At 40.5% G+C, this 15,477-nt stretch overlaps 1 protein-coding gene across 1 annotated transcript in view; it reads left to right on the top strand.

Annotated features, from left to right (window-relative positions):
- Positions 1-1,321: 1,321 nt before the first annotated feature.
- The window catches only part of LOC112709135 (uncharacterized), a 53,791-nt gene continuing 39,635 nt past the window's right edge, over positions 1,322-15,477 (top strand). Inside the window, exons 1-3 of the mRNA XM_072202047.1 lie at positions 1,322-1,724; positions 2,109-2,288; positions 2,406-3,295. Of these exons, the coding sequence (XP_072058148.1) occupies positions 1,322-1,724; positions 2,109-2,288; positions 2,406-3,295 (1,473 nt within the window). The remainder of the gene's footprint in view (positions 1,725-2,108; positions 2,289-2,405; positions 3,296-15,477) is intronic.

The raw sequence follows: 15,477 nt of genomic DNA, 5'->3' as shown, positions 1-15,477 counted from the left end.
AATGATGATTGAAGAGCTTAAACCCACAAGGATGTCACTTCAACTTGCTGACAGATCCATCAAAGTACCAAATGGAGTAGTTGAGAACCTCTTGGTGAAGGTGGGAAACTTCATATTCCCAGCTGATTTTGTGGTCCTAGACATGGATGAAGAGGGAAACAATTCAGTCATTCTTGGTAGACCCTTCTTGGCTACAGCTAGAACAATCATTGATGTGGAAAAAGGAGAGATGATTTTCAGGGTGCATGATGAGCAAATGACCATAAATGTCTTCAAAGCAATGCAACACCCTGTTGAGAAAGAAAGTTGCATGAGGGTTGATGTAGTAGATTCTTTGGTTGAAGAAGTGCTTGACACAAATCATCAAATGAAACAAGAGGAAGTCCATAACATCAAGGACCAAGAAGGGAACAAATTGGAAGCATCAAAGGAACCAAGTGAAGCTACGAAAGAAGAGGCACCACAACAAGAGTTGAAACCACTGCCCCCTCATCTTAAATATGCGTTCCTTGGTGAGAAGGATAGCTTCCCAGTGATCATCAATTCCACATTGAATGAAGAGGAAGAAGAAAAGCTCCTTGTGGTTTTGAGAGCTCACAAAGAGGCGTTGGGATGGACCATTGATGACTTGAAAGGCATAAGCCCTGCTGTATGCATGCACAAGATACTCTTAGAGGAGGGCTCCAAACCAGTGGTACAACCCCAAAGAAGATTGAATCCCACAATGAAGGAGGTTGTTCAAAAGGAAGTCCTGAAGTTGTGCAAGGCTGGAATCATCTACCCTATATCTGACAGCCCATGGGTCAGTCCAGTGCAAGTAGTACCTAAGAAAGGAGGTATGACTGTCATTGTTAATGAGAAGAATGAGCTTATTCCAACACGAACAGTGACAGGATGGAGGATGTGCATAGACTATAGGAGGCTGAATGATGCCACACGGAAGGATCACTTCCCTCTACCTTTCATTGATCAGATGCTTGAAAGGTTGGCTGGCCATGCTTACTATTGTTTTCTTGATAGATATTCTGGGTATAACCAGATTGTGGTTGACCCCATGGATCAAGAGAAGACTTCCTTTACTTGTCCCTTTGGAGTCTTTGCATATAGGAGAATGCCATTTGGACTATGTAATGCCCCAGCTACCTTTCAAAGGTGCATGCTATCAATCTTCTCAGACATGGTAGAAAAATTTATTGAAATCTTTATGGATGATTTCTCTGTTTTTGGTGATTCCTTCAATACTTGCTTGCACCATCTTACCTTAGTCTTGAAAAGATGCCAAGAAACAAACTTAGTTTTGAATTGGGAAAAATGCCATTTCATGGTACCCGAAGGCATTGTTCTTGGCCATAAAATTTCAAGAAAAGGTATAGAAGTTGACAAGGCAAAAGTAGAAATTATAGAAAAACTTCCTTTGCCAACTAGTGTGAAAGCCGTTAGAAGTTTCTTAGGGCATGCTGGTTTCTATAGGAGATTCATCAAAGATTTTTCCAAAATAGCAAAGCCACTAAGCAATTTGTTGGTGGTAGACAATCCTTTTATCTTTGATGATGAATGCAAGCATGCTTTTGAAACTCTAAAGGCTAAGCTCACCACAGCACCAATCATCACACCCCCAATTTGGGGACTACCTTTTGAACTTATGTGTGATGCAAGTAACCTTGCAATTGGTGCTGTGTTGGGGCAGAGGAAGGAAAAGAAGCTTCATGTTATCTACTATGCAAGTAAGGTATTGAATGAGACTCAAAGAAACTACACCACAACAGAGAAAGAGTTACTAGCCGTGGTATATGCTTTTGATAAGTTTAGACAATATTTGATTGGATCTAAAGTCTTAGTGTATACTGACCATGCTGCTATTAAGTATCTTATGTCAAAACAGGATGCCAAACCAAGGCTAATCAGATGGGTGCTACTCCTACAAGAGTTTGACATTGAGATCAAAGATAGAAAGGGCAGTGAAAATCAAGTTGCTGATCACTTATCAAGGGTACCACAAGATGCATGCCAAGACAACCTTCCATCAATAAATGAAGAATTTCCAGATGAACACCTCTTGCACATTCAACATGTCCCTTGGTTTGCAGACATGGCCAACTACAAGGCAGGAAGAATCATTCCACAAGAGTACACAAGACAACAAGTTAAGAAGCTGTTGCATGAGGCTAAGTCCTTCTTTTGGGATGAGCCATTCTTGTTCAAAAGATGCCCAGATGGAATGATAAGGAGATGTGTACCAGAGGATGAGATGAAGAACATACTATGGCATTGTCACAACTCTAGTTATGGTGGTCATTTTGGAGCTGAAAGAACTGCTGCAAAGGTCCTTCAAAGTGGTTTTTATTGGCCTTCAATCTTCAAGGATGCTAGGGAGTTTGTGAGCCAATGCAATGAATGTCAAAGAGCAGGGGGTTTGTCAAAGAAAAATGAGATGCCTCAAAAGTTCATTTTGGAAGTGGAACTCTTTGATTTGTGGGGAATAGATTTCATGGGACCTTTTCCTCCATCTTACACGTTCAAATACATCCTGGTAGCAGTGGAGTATGTCTCCAAATGGGTAGAAGCAATAGCCACCACCACATGTGATACCAACGTGGTCTTGCAATTCCTCAAGAAGAACATCTTCACTAGATTTGGAGTGCCCAAGGGACTTATAAGTGATGGGGGAAGCCACTTCTGCAACAAGCAATTAAATTCCTTACTCCACAAGTATGGTGTTACACACAAAGTAGCTACCCCATATCACCCACAAACCAATGGACAAGCTGAACTTGCCAACAGAGAGCTAAAAAGGATCTTGGAGAAAACTGTGGGAACAACAAGAAAGGATTGGGTTAGGAAGCTGGATGATGCACTTTGGGCATATAGGACAGCCTTCAAGACACCCATAGGAAAATCTCCATTTCAGCTGGTGTATGGAAAGGCATGCCACCTCCCTGTGGAGCTTGAACATAAGGCCTTTTGGGCCACCAAACTTCTGAATTTAGATGCTCAAGCAGCAGGAGAGAAGAGGTTGCTACAACTCAATGAACTTGAGGAGTTCAGATTGGAGGCATATGATAATGCCAAAATATACAAAGAGAGAGCAAAGAGATGGCATGATAAGAGGATCTCTCAAAGAACATTTGAACCAGGCCAAAAGGTGTTGCTATTCAATTCAAGATTGAAGATCTTCCCTGGGAAGCTGAGGTCTAGATGGACTGGTCCATACACCATCACTAAAGTATCACCTCATGGCTATGTTGAATTACTTGATGAAGCCTCAAAGCAAACCTTCACAGCCAATGGACATAGGGTGAAGCACTATTTTGGTGGCCCTTGGAGCAAGGAAGAGAGTGTACAACTCTTAATATGAGCAAAGAAGCTGCAATGTCGAGCTAAGGACAATAAACAAAGCGCTTCATGGGAGGCAACCCATGCACAGGGAGTCTTTTATTTTCATGTTTTAGTAACCAATAATGATCAAGTAGACTAGTACATGGTGTATGCAAGGCACTAAGTTTGGTGTGGCCAATCTTGAAGTAATGGCAAATGTGTGTTCTACAACACTTAGCCACAAACTAAGTTTGGTGTCCATATATACACGAAAATGTTAGGCTATGAAAGTATTGTCATCTACTTTAGTTATAAAAAAAAAAAAAAAACGTGAAATAGCATCTAATGTAGGTAAATTACTAAGTTTGAGGTGGCTATCTTTGGAATTAATTCCATAGAACATTTAGTCACAAACTAAGTTTGGTGTCTTTACTTGCATTATTAATGCTAAAAAAATAGATTAGGGAATCTAATTTAGTCAAGTTTGCATAGGAACATCATCATAAGCTTTTAGCTATTAATGTCACTTTAAGAATCTTAAGCTTTTGGCATTTTGTTGCAGGAAAGAAAGAAAGAAGTGATGGGGAATCTTGGAAGCATATAATGAAAGAAAGAAAGAAATGATGGGGAATCTTGGAGGGAGGTCACGGATACACAAAGAAGGGAAGTCACATGAGTTTTGAACTTTATGCATGGGAAAAACAAATCAACATGTATTGGGCACAAGAAAGCATGCCATGACCGAGCCTTAAATGCCTCCCCACCAACTTTCACTTTAAATACTTCAACCACATTCATCAAACCTCATTCTTCATCACTCATTCCTCTACCCCATAACCTCATTTCATTACCCGAACTCACACTCAACCTCCAACCTATTCCATGCTTCACAAATTCTAGCCTTGAACCTCACCTCTACCCAACAAAACTCTTGGAGCATCACATCTCTCACATAACCGAAACACTCAACCTCCTTCACCATCATTTTCTATTTTCTATAAGTCACCGTGCTCATCTTATACCTCTCTCATTCACAATCATTTTCCTTGTGCTTGAGGACAAGCATTCATCTAAGTTTGGTGTTGGGGAGATTCAACCTTGCAAGTGAATCTCAATGGCCTCATCATCAAGGGATAGGAGAGAAGATGAATTTGATGAAAGAAGATTCAAATCCAAACACAATGAGCGGATCTTTAGTTGGATGTCAAGCAAAGATGTTGTTCCAGAGCTACCATTCAAGCTTAAAAAAGATGAATATCCTGAAATACAAAAAATAATCAGAAAAAGGGGATGGGAGCTTCTCTGTGACCAACCTCAAGAAGTGAGCATGCTTCTCATCCATGAATTCTTCACTAATGTGATAAGAGAATATGATGATGAAGAACCTTACATGAGTTATGTAAGAGGTGTGACTGTTGATTTTAGCCCGGACACCATCAACAGGGTGCTAAAAGTCAAGGCAAAACAGTTCAAACGACCTAGCTATGAAGAAAGGGTTGAAAATGACCCAAGATATGTGGATGTGGTGAGTGACTTATGCAGAATAGGCACGGATTGGGTATTGGATTCACATGGCCGACCACTCAAACTTCGGAGAGGTGATCTCATACCTCAAGCAAAAGGATGGCATGACATAGTGAGGAGGTCATTGATCTCTACTTCAAATAACTCTGAGGTAACGGTGAATAGAGCTATAATGATCCATTGCATAATGAAAGGAGGGGAAATCAATGTTGGAGACATTATAGCCAAGAACATCATTGAAATAGCTCAAAAGGTCAAACAAGACAGCTGGCTAGGATATCCTAGTACTATTCTGCGCCTATGTGAAGAAGCTGGAGTGCCTCTGGGAGAATTTGAAGAAACTGATGTGGTCTCTGTTGGGAAACCTCTTACCAAAGAAAGGTTGGAGTTCATCACCACAACCCAATTGGAAAGGCAACCTTTAGCAAGAAGGAAGAAAAGGAAAGAGGTAAGACAAGAGGAGGAGCCTCAAGAAATGAATGAATCCCACACCTTGAACATGAACCAACTCCAAGCCGCCTTGGAAGGAATTTTTGGGCAATATTCACAAATTCAAAGAAGCCAAGAGGAACAAGCACAACAACAAAGGGACCTTTGGCAATTGATGGATCAACAAAGAGGGGTTCAAGTTCAATGGATGAACCAACAAAATGAGTACCAAGCACACATGATGGAACTACAACAAGAACAATATGCCAAGATGCAGGAAGCCATCAACAATTCAACTATGGAACATGAAAAAGCCATGGAGAAAGTGATACAAGAACAAGCTCAACTAAGGATAGAGCAAGCTCAGCAAAGAGAACTTCTCCATAGGTTGGATGCTAGACATGAAACACTCTACAGAGATTTCAATGAAAACAGAATGTTCAGGGAAGCCAGGCATAAGGACAGACTTGACTATGATATATGCACCCAAGAAAAGCTCAGTTACCTCTGTTCCACACCCCCATTACTCAACCCACAAATTAAAACCTTCAATGAAGCTCGCAAGATATTTGAAGAGCAGGAACTAGCAAGGGTGAGATTCAATCAACAGAGGCTACAGGAGACAATGATAAGCTCAGGAATTTGGCAAAGAAAAGAGAAGGATGCAACGACACAACAACAAGGAGAAAGGAGGAGCAAAAAGAAAGAAGATCCAAAGGGAGATGCAACAACACAACAACAAGGAGAACGGAGAAGCAAAAAGAAAGAAGACCCAAAGGGCAAAGGAAAGCAAGGAGAATCAAGCAAGGGAAAAGGGACATGAAGACTAAAGGTGGTGAAGTTCCTATGTTTTTTCTTTATGTTTTATTAAATAAAGAAGATGTATGTCTGAAATATGATATACCTTCTAGGATGCATTTTCTTTTTGAAGCATTGTCTTTTATGTTGCCCATTCCATGCATCACCACTCACAGATTTGGAATGGTTGCTTGTCTTTAATACTTTTACTTGTCATTGGAATAAAAGATGTAGTTTGAGCAAGAACAGAGAGAAATCTAGCTTAAAAAGGATCATGTTGTCCCATAGAAAAGTGCTAGTAGATTTATTGTGAAAGAATCAAGGCTCAATGATTTCAAAAGAGTGCTTGCTTACACAAGACTAGTTTGGTTAAGGATCACAAAGACTTTAACAGTAAAAGCACAAATAACCTTGACAATAAAGAAAATAGAGTACAAAGAATGAAAGGCTAGGCATCAATGACAAAATTTGGATATGTGTCTGTGGTGATTGATGTTAAGAGATATACTTGGGCTAGTAAATCCGAGGGGTGCTTCATCACCCGGTAACTTGAGTTAACTAACTCGGGATTATCGATTGGAAACCCACAATCAAGAGTAGCTCTATAACAGAACACTTAGCAACCCAAAGAGGTGCTGGACACCACTATCCAAACAAAATTTCAATGTTATATGCCTGTGATTGAATGTGTTAAGGAAAGAGGCTTGAGTGAGTAAATCTTTAAGAGTGTCTCAACACTTAACAACTTGAACCAACTGGTTTGGGATTGTTGATTGAAAGCTTATGCTAAAGAGCCGCCTTAAGACAAGATTTCAAGCTTAATTGAAAAAAAAAAAAAGAAGGAAAAAGAAATAAGCAGAAAAAATTTGGTTCAAGGATCATGTGCTAAGGTATGAAAGAAGTCTAGTGAAGTTAACCAATTTAGTAGTGAAGCAAGCATTTTAATTGAAAAAGTTGAATAGTTGTGTTCAATTACAATAAATTAATGACCACACAAGTGAGGATGACATGCTCAATGAGAAATTACTCTCTGGGAGAACATTCAAGTCTTACATCTTAAATTCTTGTGACAAAGTCCTTTATATTTTGCTTGAGGACAAGCAATACTTTAAGTTTGGTGTTGTGATGCAAGTGCATATTTGCTTTATTAGTTAGTTGGCTTAGTTAGTTTTAGTTTAATTTCACTCATTTTCTCTAAATAAACAAGTCCTTTTATGAGTTTTGTTTCCATGCATGATGATATCAAGGAACATGTTAATTCTAGCCAAATTCATGCAAATGTTTTAAGGAATGCATATATGAATGAGTATGAATGAATCTCATGAAATCTATTGCATGAATTGGTAAGACTTTGAAGCTATTTCCCTTGTTGATGATAGGTGATGAGACAAGGAAGCATGGAAGCAAGAATAATGCAAGCTGGGCAAGAAGTTGGCGTTGCCAACTTGGATACAATGGGCGTTATTCTTGCCAACGCCAGGAAGAGGAGTTGGCGTTGCCAACTTGGGAATGTGGTGCGTTTTTATGGATAACGCAAGGCAAGCTTGGCCCTGGAAGAAGCAAAGTTGGCATTGCCAACTTGAAGCTGGCGTTGCCAACGCCACACACAAGCCACAAACAAGCAAGCTTGGCCCTGGAGGCAACCAAGGAGCAAAGTTGGCGTTGCCAACTTGAGGAGGGCGTTGCCAACGCCACACACAACCACACCAAGCAAGCTTGGCAACCCTGGAAGCAAAGTTGGCGTTGCCAACTCTAGAAGGGCGTTGCCAACGCCACACACAACCACACCAAGCAAGCTTGGCAACCCTGGAAGCAAAGTTGGCGTTGCCAACTCTAGAAGGGCGTTGCCAACGCCACACACAAGCAAGTTTAGCCCTGGAGGAAGACAAGAAGCAAAGTTGGCGTTGCCAACTTGAGAGTGGCGTTGCCAACGCCACACACAAGCAATTTTGGCACCAAAGAGGAGCTCGAGCACGTTGTTGAAGCTAGGAAGCATTGGAGTGTTTGGCAACAACGCCAGGAATGGTTGCTTGGCTAGGCACCAAGTCTTGGTGCCAACCAAGTTGCCAACACCCAATGGCAGCACCAACCAGTTTGCCAACGCCCAATGGCGCACCAACCAGGTTGCCAACGCCCAATGGCGCACCAACCAGGTTGCCAACGCCCAATGGCGCACCAACCAGGTTGCCAACGCCCATGAGTTGCACCATTCACGTTGCCAACGCCAAAATCAAGTTGCCAACGCCAAGCCTTGCCAACCAAGTTGCTAACGTCCCCAAGCCTTGCCAACCAAGTTGCTAACGCCCACAAGCATGCCATGCACGTTGCCAACGCCCATTGGCCTTGCCATGCACGTTGCCAACGCCAGGAAGCAAGCATGGAGCCTTGAGAAAGGCTCGAGCACGTTGCCAACGTGCTAAAGAGAAGGAGTTATTCACAACAACGCCAGGAAATTGTGGTGCACGTTGCTAACTTGAAATGTATGGGCGTTATTCACAACAACTCCAACAAGGCAGCCTGACCATGTCCTCTTCAATGGAAGATATCTTGAGCTACAGAGATCCAAATTGAGTGCTTCCAGTTGCATTGGAAAGCTGACATTCAGAGCTTTCCTACCATATATAATAGTCTATGGTGGAGCACAAAATTGAAGCCAAACCAGAGTCATCTTTAGGCCCTAAAAACAAGAACATGAAGTGAAATTCAAGGAGGCTAGAGACTAGCCTTGGAGTGTGGCTCGAGCACGTTGCCAACGTGCTGGATAGGGGGCGTGTTTTGCAACAACGCCAGCCCCAAGCCCCTGCCTTGGGAGGCTAGGCACGAGCACGTTGCCAACTTGGGGTTTAAGGTGCGTTTTTGGCAACAACTTGGCAACAACTTGGCAGCTTGACCTTACCTTCTTTGAGGAAGCATAACTTGAGCTAGGAAAGTCCAAATGAAGTGATTCCAGTGGCATTAGAAAATAGACATCAAGAGCTTTCCAATGATGTATAATAGTCCATATTGAGGCTGAAGGTTGACACTCAAATTCTGGGCTACATTTAGCATGAAAGTAGAGCCAAGAAGAGGAAAAGCAAGTTGTTGGCAACAACTTGGGCTAGCAACGCCCAAGTCTCATACTTCACTACCAGGAAAATGTCTTGCACGTTGCCAACGTGCATTTGGCCTGGAGTTAGTGCCAATAACGCCAAGCCAATGGGCCAGAAACATGATGAATGAACTCTTCCATTCCAAGTCTAGCAACACTTCCAATTGAGCCAAGAATTCAACAATGAGAAAGCCCACATTGCTAACCCAAATTGAAGGTCTCTGAAGAGTTTTAGGAGTAGTATAAATAGAAGAGATTGATGTACTTGTAGGGGACTTTTGGACTTTTGAATACTTTTTTTTAACACTTAGAATTTTTAGCACTTTTACTTAGCTTATTGTTAGAACTTCCGGGTATTCTCCCGGAAAGCTCATCTTTGGTTTTCTATTGGAATTTTTCTTCTTCATCTTCAAGTTTTAAGCACTTCATTCTTCTTCTTCTTCTTCCTTTCCACTTAGTTTAATTTTTGTTAATGGCATTTGTTGTTGAGATTGGAGCTATGATTCACTAAACCCCACTTTCATTAGGGGGAGGAGCTCTGTTGGTTGGAATGAATTGGTGAACCCATCTTCTCTTTCTCAATTTTAGTGGTTGATCTAAAGAGGGAACTCTTGTTCTTCAAAGATTCAACCACCATCGAGAGAGGGGTTAATCTATATGAATTATGTGGTGAATTTGATGAATGAGCCACATAATTCAGTTTAGAGTTCATCCTCTCATGATTTCCTCAATCAATATACCTTGGTTAGTATGTGAGATGTAACTCTCCTTGGTTAAGATTTTGGAAATTGTGTGGCTGGATTAAAATTGATCTTCATCTCTTCTCATGAACAATTAGATCACGAGAGTGGCAATTGGCTATGTTAAGAGAGATTGAATCACCAAGAGATTGGGATTCAATCACCCATTTGCCATGGATCTATACCCATGATTGAGGAAGATTTGACTAACATCAATTCATGAAAACTAACATCTCTGATCCCTAATGATCCTCTCTATCATTAATTCTTATTTCTTTTACTTCTAGTTGTTTGATTACCCATAACCCAATTCCCTTTTACATTCTGTCAATTTATTATTCTTGTCATCTACATTTTGTTCTCTCAATTCTTGCTATTTACTCTTATATTCTTTAAATTTCTGCACCCTTTAGTTCCTTGCCATTTATCTTTGATGTTATTTAAGTTTCTTGCAATTTAAGTTTCAGTTATTTACTTCCATTTTATTTCTATATTCTTGTTCTTAATTGCCATTTAAATTCCTGTAATTATGTTCAAAAGTCACATTGCTCATAAAATCAAAGATCATGTTCGCTTGACTAAGTTTACCATTTAACTAAAGTTGCTTAATCTACCAATCCTCGTGGGATCGACCTCACTCTTAGTGAGTCTTACTACTTGATACGACCCGGTATACTTGCCGGTTGTACGTGAAATCAAATTTTTACGTATCATGTCTTCTTCACAATACATTCTTTATTAGAATCTCCACATGATGCCATGGGAGTCTGTTGAGTGTCCAAACGTCTGGAAGATAATTGATTTATTGCTTGCTCCAGTTGATGAAGGGTTGCATTGAATTGGTTTACTGATTCTTCAAAGCGAACCTGGGATTCTTGGCTTGATGGATATGGACATGGTGCGTAGGAGAGTGGTGGTTCTTGGGAGTAGTTGGATTGGCGTTGGGGCGGATAAGGATCATATGGTGGCGAATGGTGAAAAGAAGCTTGTGAGTATGGTGGGTTGAGGTTGTGTTGAAAGGATGGTCTCTGAGCATGGGATGGGGCTTGTTGATAGCTACAAGGGGGTCCACCAAATCTATCAATTGGGTATGCATTGTAGAATGGTCTCCGTCTATGGTATCTAGGAGGGTGTTGTTGCCTAAATTAGTGATCAGATCCTCTTGGCTCCATCCATCTTTGATTGCTTAGACCTTGATGCATAGTCCTGTTATAGCTTCCATTCCTTGCTTAAACTACATCTATTTTATGGTTTATCTTGTGCTCAATTGAGTGGTTTTTATCAACTCTTTACCCACTTATTCATACTATTTGCACGAGTTTACATTCTCCTTCCTGATTTTGTGCTATGATTGAAAACATGCTTCTTTGGCCTTATATTTGCTAATATTAATCCTCTCTTATTATCATTAGATGCCTTGATGTGTGTGTTAAGTGATTTCTGAGATTACCGGGCAGGAATGGCTTAGAGGATGGAAAGGAAGCATGCAAAAGTGGAAGGAATACAAGAAGTTGAAGAAACTGCTAAGCTGTCCAGCCTGACCTCTTCGCACTCAAACGACTATAACTTTAGCTACAGAGGTCCAAATGACGCGGTTTCAGTTGCGTTGGAAAGCTAACGTCAAGGGCTTCGATTTGAAATATAATTTTCCAAAACATCCCCGAAGTTAGGTGACACGAATGCGTGAATGATGTGCCCGCGTCGCATCTGCGAACTTCAATCCACACGGACGCGTGGACGACGCCTGCGCGTCACTTGCCCGCGACCTGTACGGACCAGAAAGCGCTGAGAGTGACTTCTGCGCTATTTTTGACCCAATTCTTGGCCCAGAAAACATATATTAGAGGCTGGGAGTGGAGCAGAATCATAGGATATTTATAACTCACAATTTTAGGTTTTAGTTGTAGATTCTAGAGAGAGAGAGGCTCTCTCCTCTCTCTTAGGTCTTAGGATTAGGATTCCTCTTAAAGGATTTAGGATTTCTTTTAATCATTGGGATTCTTTCTTCATACCAGGTTCAATAATTTATGTTTCTCTTCTACTTTTATTTACTCTGATGCTTTCATTTGTATCTGATTTGTGTTGCCCAATTGACTTATGAACTTTTCATGTTAGGATTGATTCTCTTATTTAATATACATTATTGAGATGTTTTTAGATATATGATTTTAATTTAGCTTTCTACATTCTTGGCTTTGGTTGATTAATTGGTAACTCTTGAGTTGTCAAACTCATTGTTGACTATAAATTGAAACTCTTCTAGAATTAATTCGAGTTCCAATAACTCTAGCCTTTCCCAAGGAAGGACTAGGACCCGAGGAATTAAAAATTAATTCATCCACTTGACTTACCTTCATAGTTAGAAGTTGACTTAGTGGGAGAAAAATCCAATTCTCATCACAATTGATAAGGTTAACCGGGATAGGACTTCTAGTTTCGCATACCTTACCAAGAGTTTATTTTATAGATATTTATTTATTTCACTTATCATTTATTATACTTGTTCCTCATTCTCAAAACCCCTAATTTACAAAACTCATAACCAATAATAAGAACATACCTCCCTGCAATTCCTTGAGAAGACGACCCGATGTTTAAATACTCGGTTATCAATTTTAAAGGGGTTTGTTACTTGTGACAACCAAAACGTTTGTAAGAAAGGTTGATTGCTTGGTTTAGTAACTATACTTACAACGAGAGTTTACTATAACTTCTAAACCGTCAATCTTTAGTTCTTCAAAATGGCGCCGTTACCGGGGAATTGCAAACATGTGCTTTATTATTGGTTATTGTAAATATTTTTCAAAAAAAATCAGATTAAAAAAAATTATCTTATCTTATCTTTTTTTCAAAAATTAAATCTTTTTCAAAATATTTTCTTTTTGTTAGTATTTGTTTTTATTTTCTTCTACTACTATGAACTCTCACCCCTTTGGCTATGAGTCTGGTTACAACTATGTTGCAAGAAGAGGAAGCTATAACAGGAATATGCATCAAGGTCAAAGCAATCAAAGATGGACGGAGCCAAGAGGATCTGATCAACCCTTTAGGCAACAACACCTTCCAAGATATCATGGACGAAGACCATGCTACAGTGCATACCAAAATGATAGATATCCTCAACATGACTTTGGACCACCATACTCACAAGCCCCTTTCCGCCATTCACCCCCATATGACCCCATCCCTTATCCATCACACTAACCACCATATGAACCATACCCAGAACCACCACCTAAATATACACCATCTCCATATCCATCAATCCAAGAGCACTATGATCCTACTTATGATAGCCGAGCACAACAAGAATCAACGGATCGTTTCAAGGAAACAGTGGATCAATTTCACGCAACCCTTCATCAATTGAATCAAGCGATAAATCAATTAGCGTCTCAACATTCGGACACTCAAGGAACCCCCATGGCTTTATGTGGACAATCTAATGAAGGATGTAGCATGAAGGAGACATTAGAAACTCCGATGGACAGTAAGGAGTATGAATTTGTACTGGAACTAGTGGAGGAAGCCAGAATTATTGAAGAGAAAGAGGAAGCAGTGGTTGAAGACTTAGGAGATGCTGAACCTCCATGAGAAAGTCCAGTTATAGAGCCTCCTTCAAAGATGTTTGAAACTGATGTTGAGGAGGGTGTATAACCTCCAAGGCATCTCATGATTGAAGACTTTGAAAGGGATGGTCAAGAGATGGATTCGATCATTGATGAATTCTTATCTACATATGTGTCCTCTCCCATTGGACTTGACATGGAAATGAAAGAAGAAGAAGCACAACCTCCCATGTCCTTGGTGAACAATGAAGAAGAGATTGAATTGGAAGAAATCCACCAAGAGGAAGAGGTTGATATTGAAGAAGATTGCAAAGAGGTGGAAGATGTCGAAGAAGAGCACAAGGGAGTGGAGCTTGCACGTTCATTAGAAACACCTCCCCCTAAGTTACCATCATCCTTCACAACATTCAAGTGGGTAAAATTCATATCCCTTAGCTTTCTAATTCCACTCGAATACGGGCTTCTGGAGACAGATGGTCAACTCAGAGCTCTTTGTGGCATTAAGAGTAAGAGGAAGATGGTCAGTGGTAAGAATTGTCCTGTAAGGTTCATTATGGTTGGAAGCTCAAAGTTTAAACGCAAAGGTTGGTATAGAGCTCAACTGAATGGGTCTAGGAAGTTGTTTGGTGACTGTAGTGAGAATTTAAATTACTTATCACCCAGCTGGAAAAATACAGATCCCAACAAAAATGGGTGTAAAAGCAAGATTTGGGATCCTGGAATCTGCTCTGACATTTGTCACCCCGGGAGCCTAAGAATTTGTTTGAAGCTTATAAAGGGCTTTACATGCTTAGTTTGGGACCCCAGAGGTTACTGTAGATACAAACATTGGTGGAGATTCCTGGATGAGTTCAAGCACAAGCCACCATAACATGGAGGTCACCAAATGTCCAACTTAAGGACTTTAACTAAAAGTGCTAGGTGGGAGACAACCCACCATGGTATGATCGTTCCTTTTTCATTTTTATTTAGTTTTATTTGTTTTCAAGTTTTATTTTATTTTATTGTATTGAACCTGGAGTTTTGCATAACATTCATATTATCATTTCATTCTGCATTCTACATATATATAAAAAAAATGGGAGAGCCGCGACGCGACTGCGTCACAGGTGGCTTAGAGAGAATGATAAATCGAACAGAGAGTCACACAAGAGCGTGGCTGAAGGCATGCCCGTGGCACATATCGCCCCACTCGACCGCGTCGCTGACGCGTCTGCGTCACATGGGAAACATGCCTCCCACACGTCCGCATCACCCACGCGGCCGCGTGACCTGGTAATCGACGTGAAAATGGTCCATAGCCGAAAGTTATGCTGGAGTGGTGCTGGATTAATGCTAGACGCACAATCCCTACCACACGAATGCGTGCTACACGCGTCCGCGTCATATCCCAATATTGGCCACTCACGCGATCGCGTCACCCATATTTTGGCAAAATAAGATTTTTGAACAGAGAGTTGTGCGAGTGCGAGGCTGCCCTCTGGACAGTCGCATAAAACGAATCACGCGATAGCGTGACCGACGCGACCGCGTCGATTAACTTAAAGCGCAAGTCGCGAACGCGTCCCCCATGCGACCGCATCGCTTGCGCCGCACAGCTTATCCAGATCAGCACCAAAAATTTTATTTTTTTTCCCCCAATCATAATTTTTTTCCTTCCCTCTTTCTTACTTACCTCTTCTTCCTTTCTTTCACTTATCATTTTTCTTATATTTCATTTCATTCAATTTATTTGCATACTTTCATTCATTGCATTATTTTCATTGGTGTTGAAAATTAATTTGGGTCATTATTTCTTATATTTTGCTTGTGGATTGTTAAGAAATTGTTTGATAATTATATATTATTTTTTTTAAGGGTGCTTGCATGTTCAATTTAATACTCTCTATACCTTATTAAACATGCATACTAAGTGTTTGTGACAAAGTCCATATGGCATTGTGCATTCTTCATTATTCTATCCTTCTACTCTAATGCCTGTTTTTCACAAAACCCTTTCCAATATTTTATTAAT

This window comes from Arachis hypogaea, chromosome 9 (genome assembly GCF_003086295.3).
Source record: "Arachis hypogaea cultivar Tifrunner chromosome 9, arahy.Tifrunner.gnm2.J5K5, whole genome shotgun sequence".
In the NCBI taxonomy this organism is placed as follows: domain Eukaryota; kingdom Viridiplantae; phylum Streptophyta; class Magnoliopsida; order Fabales; family Fabaceae; genus Arachis; species Arachis hypogaea.
Note: the sequence above shows the minus strand (reverse complement) of the source record. Positions and strands in the feature narration are given on the sequence as shown.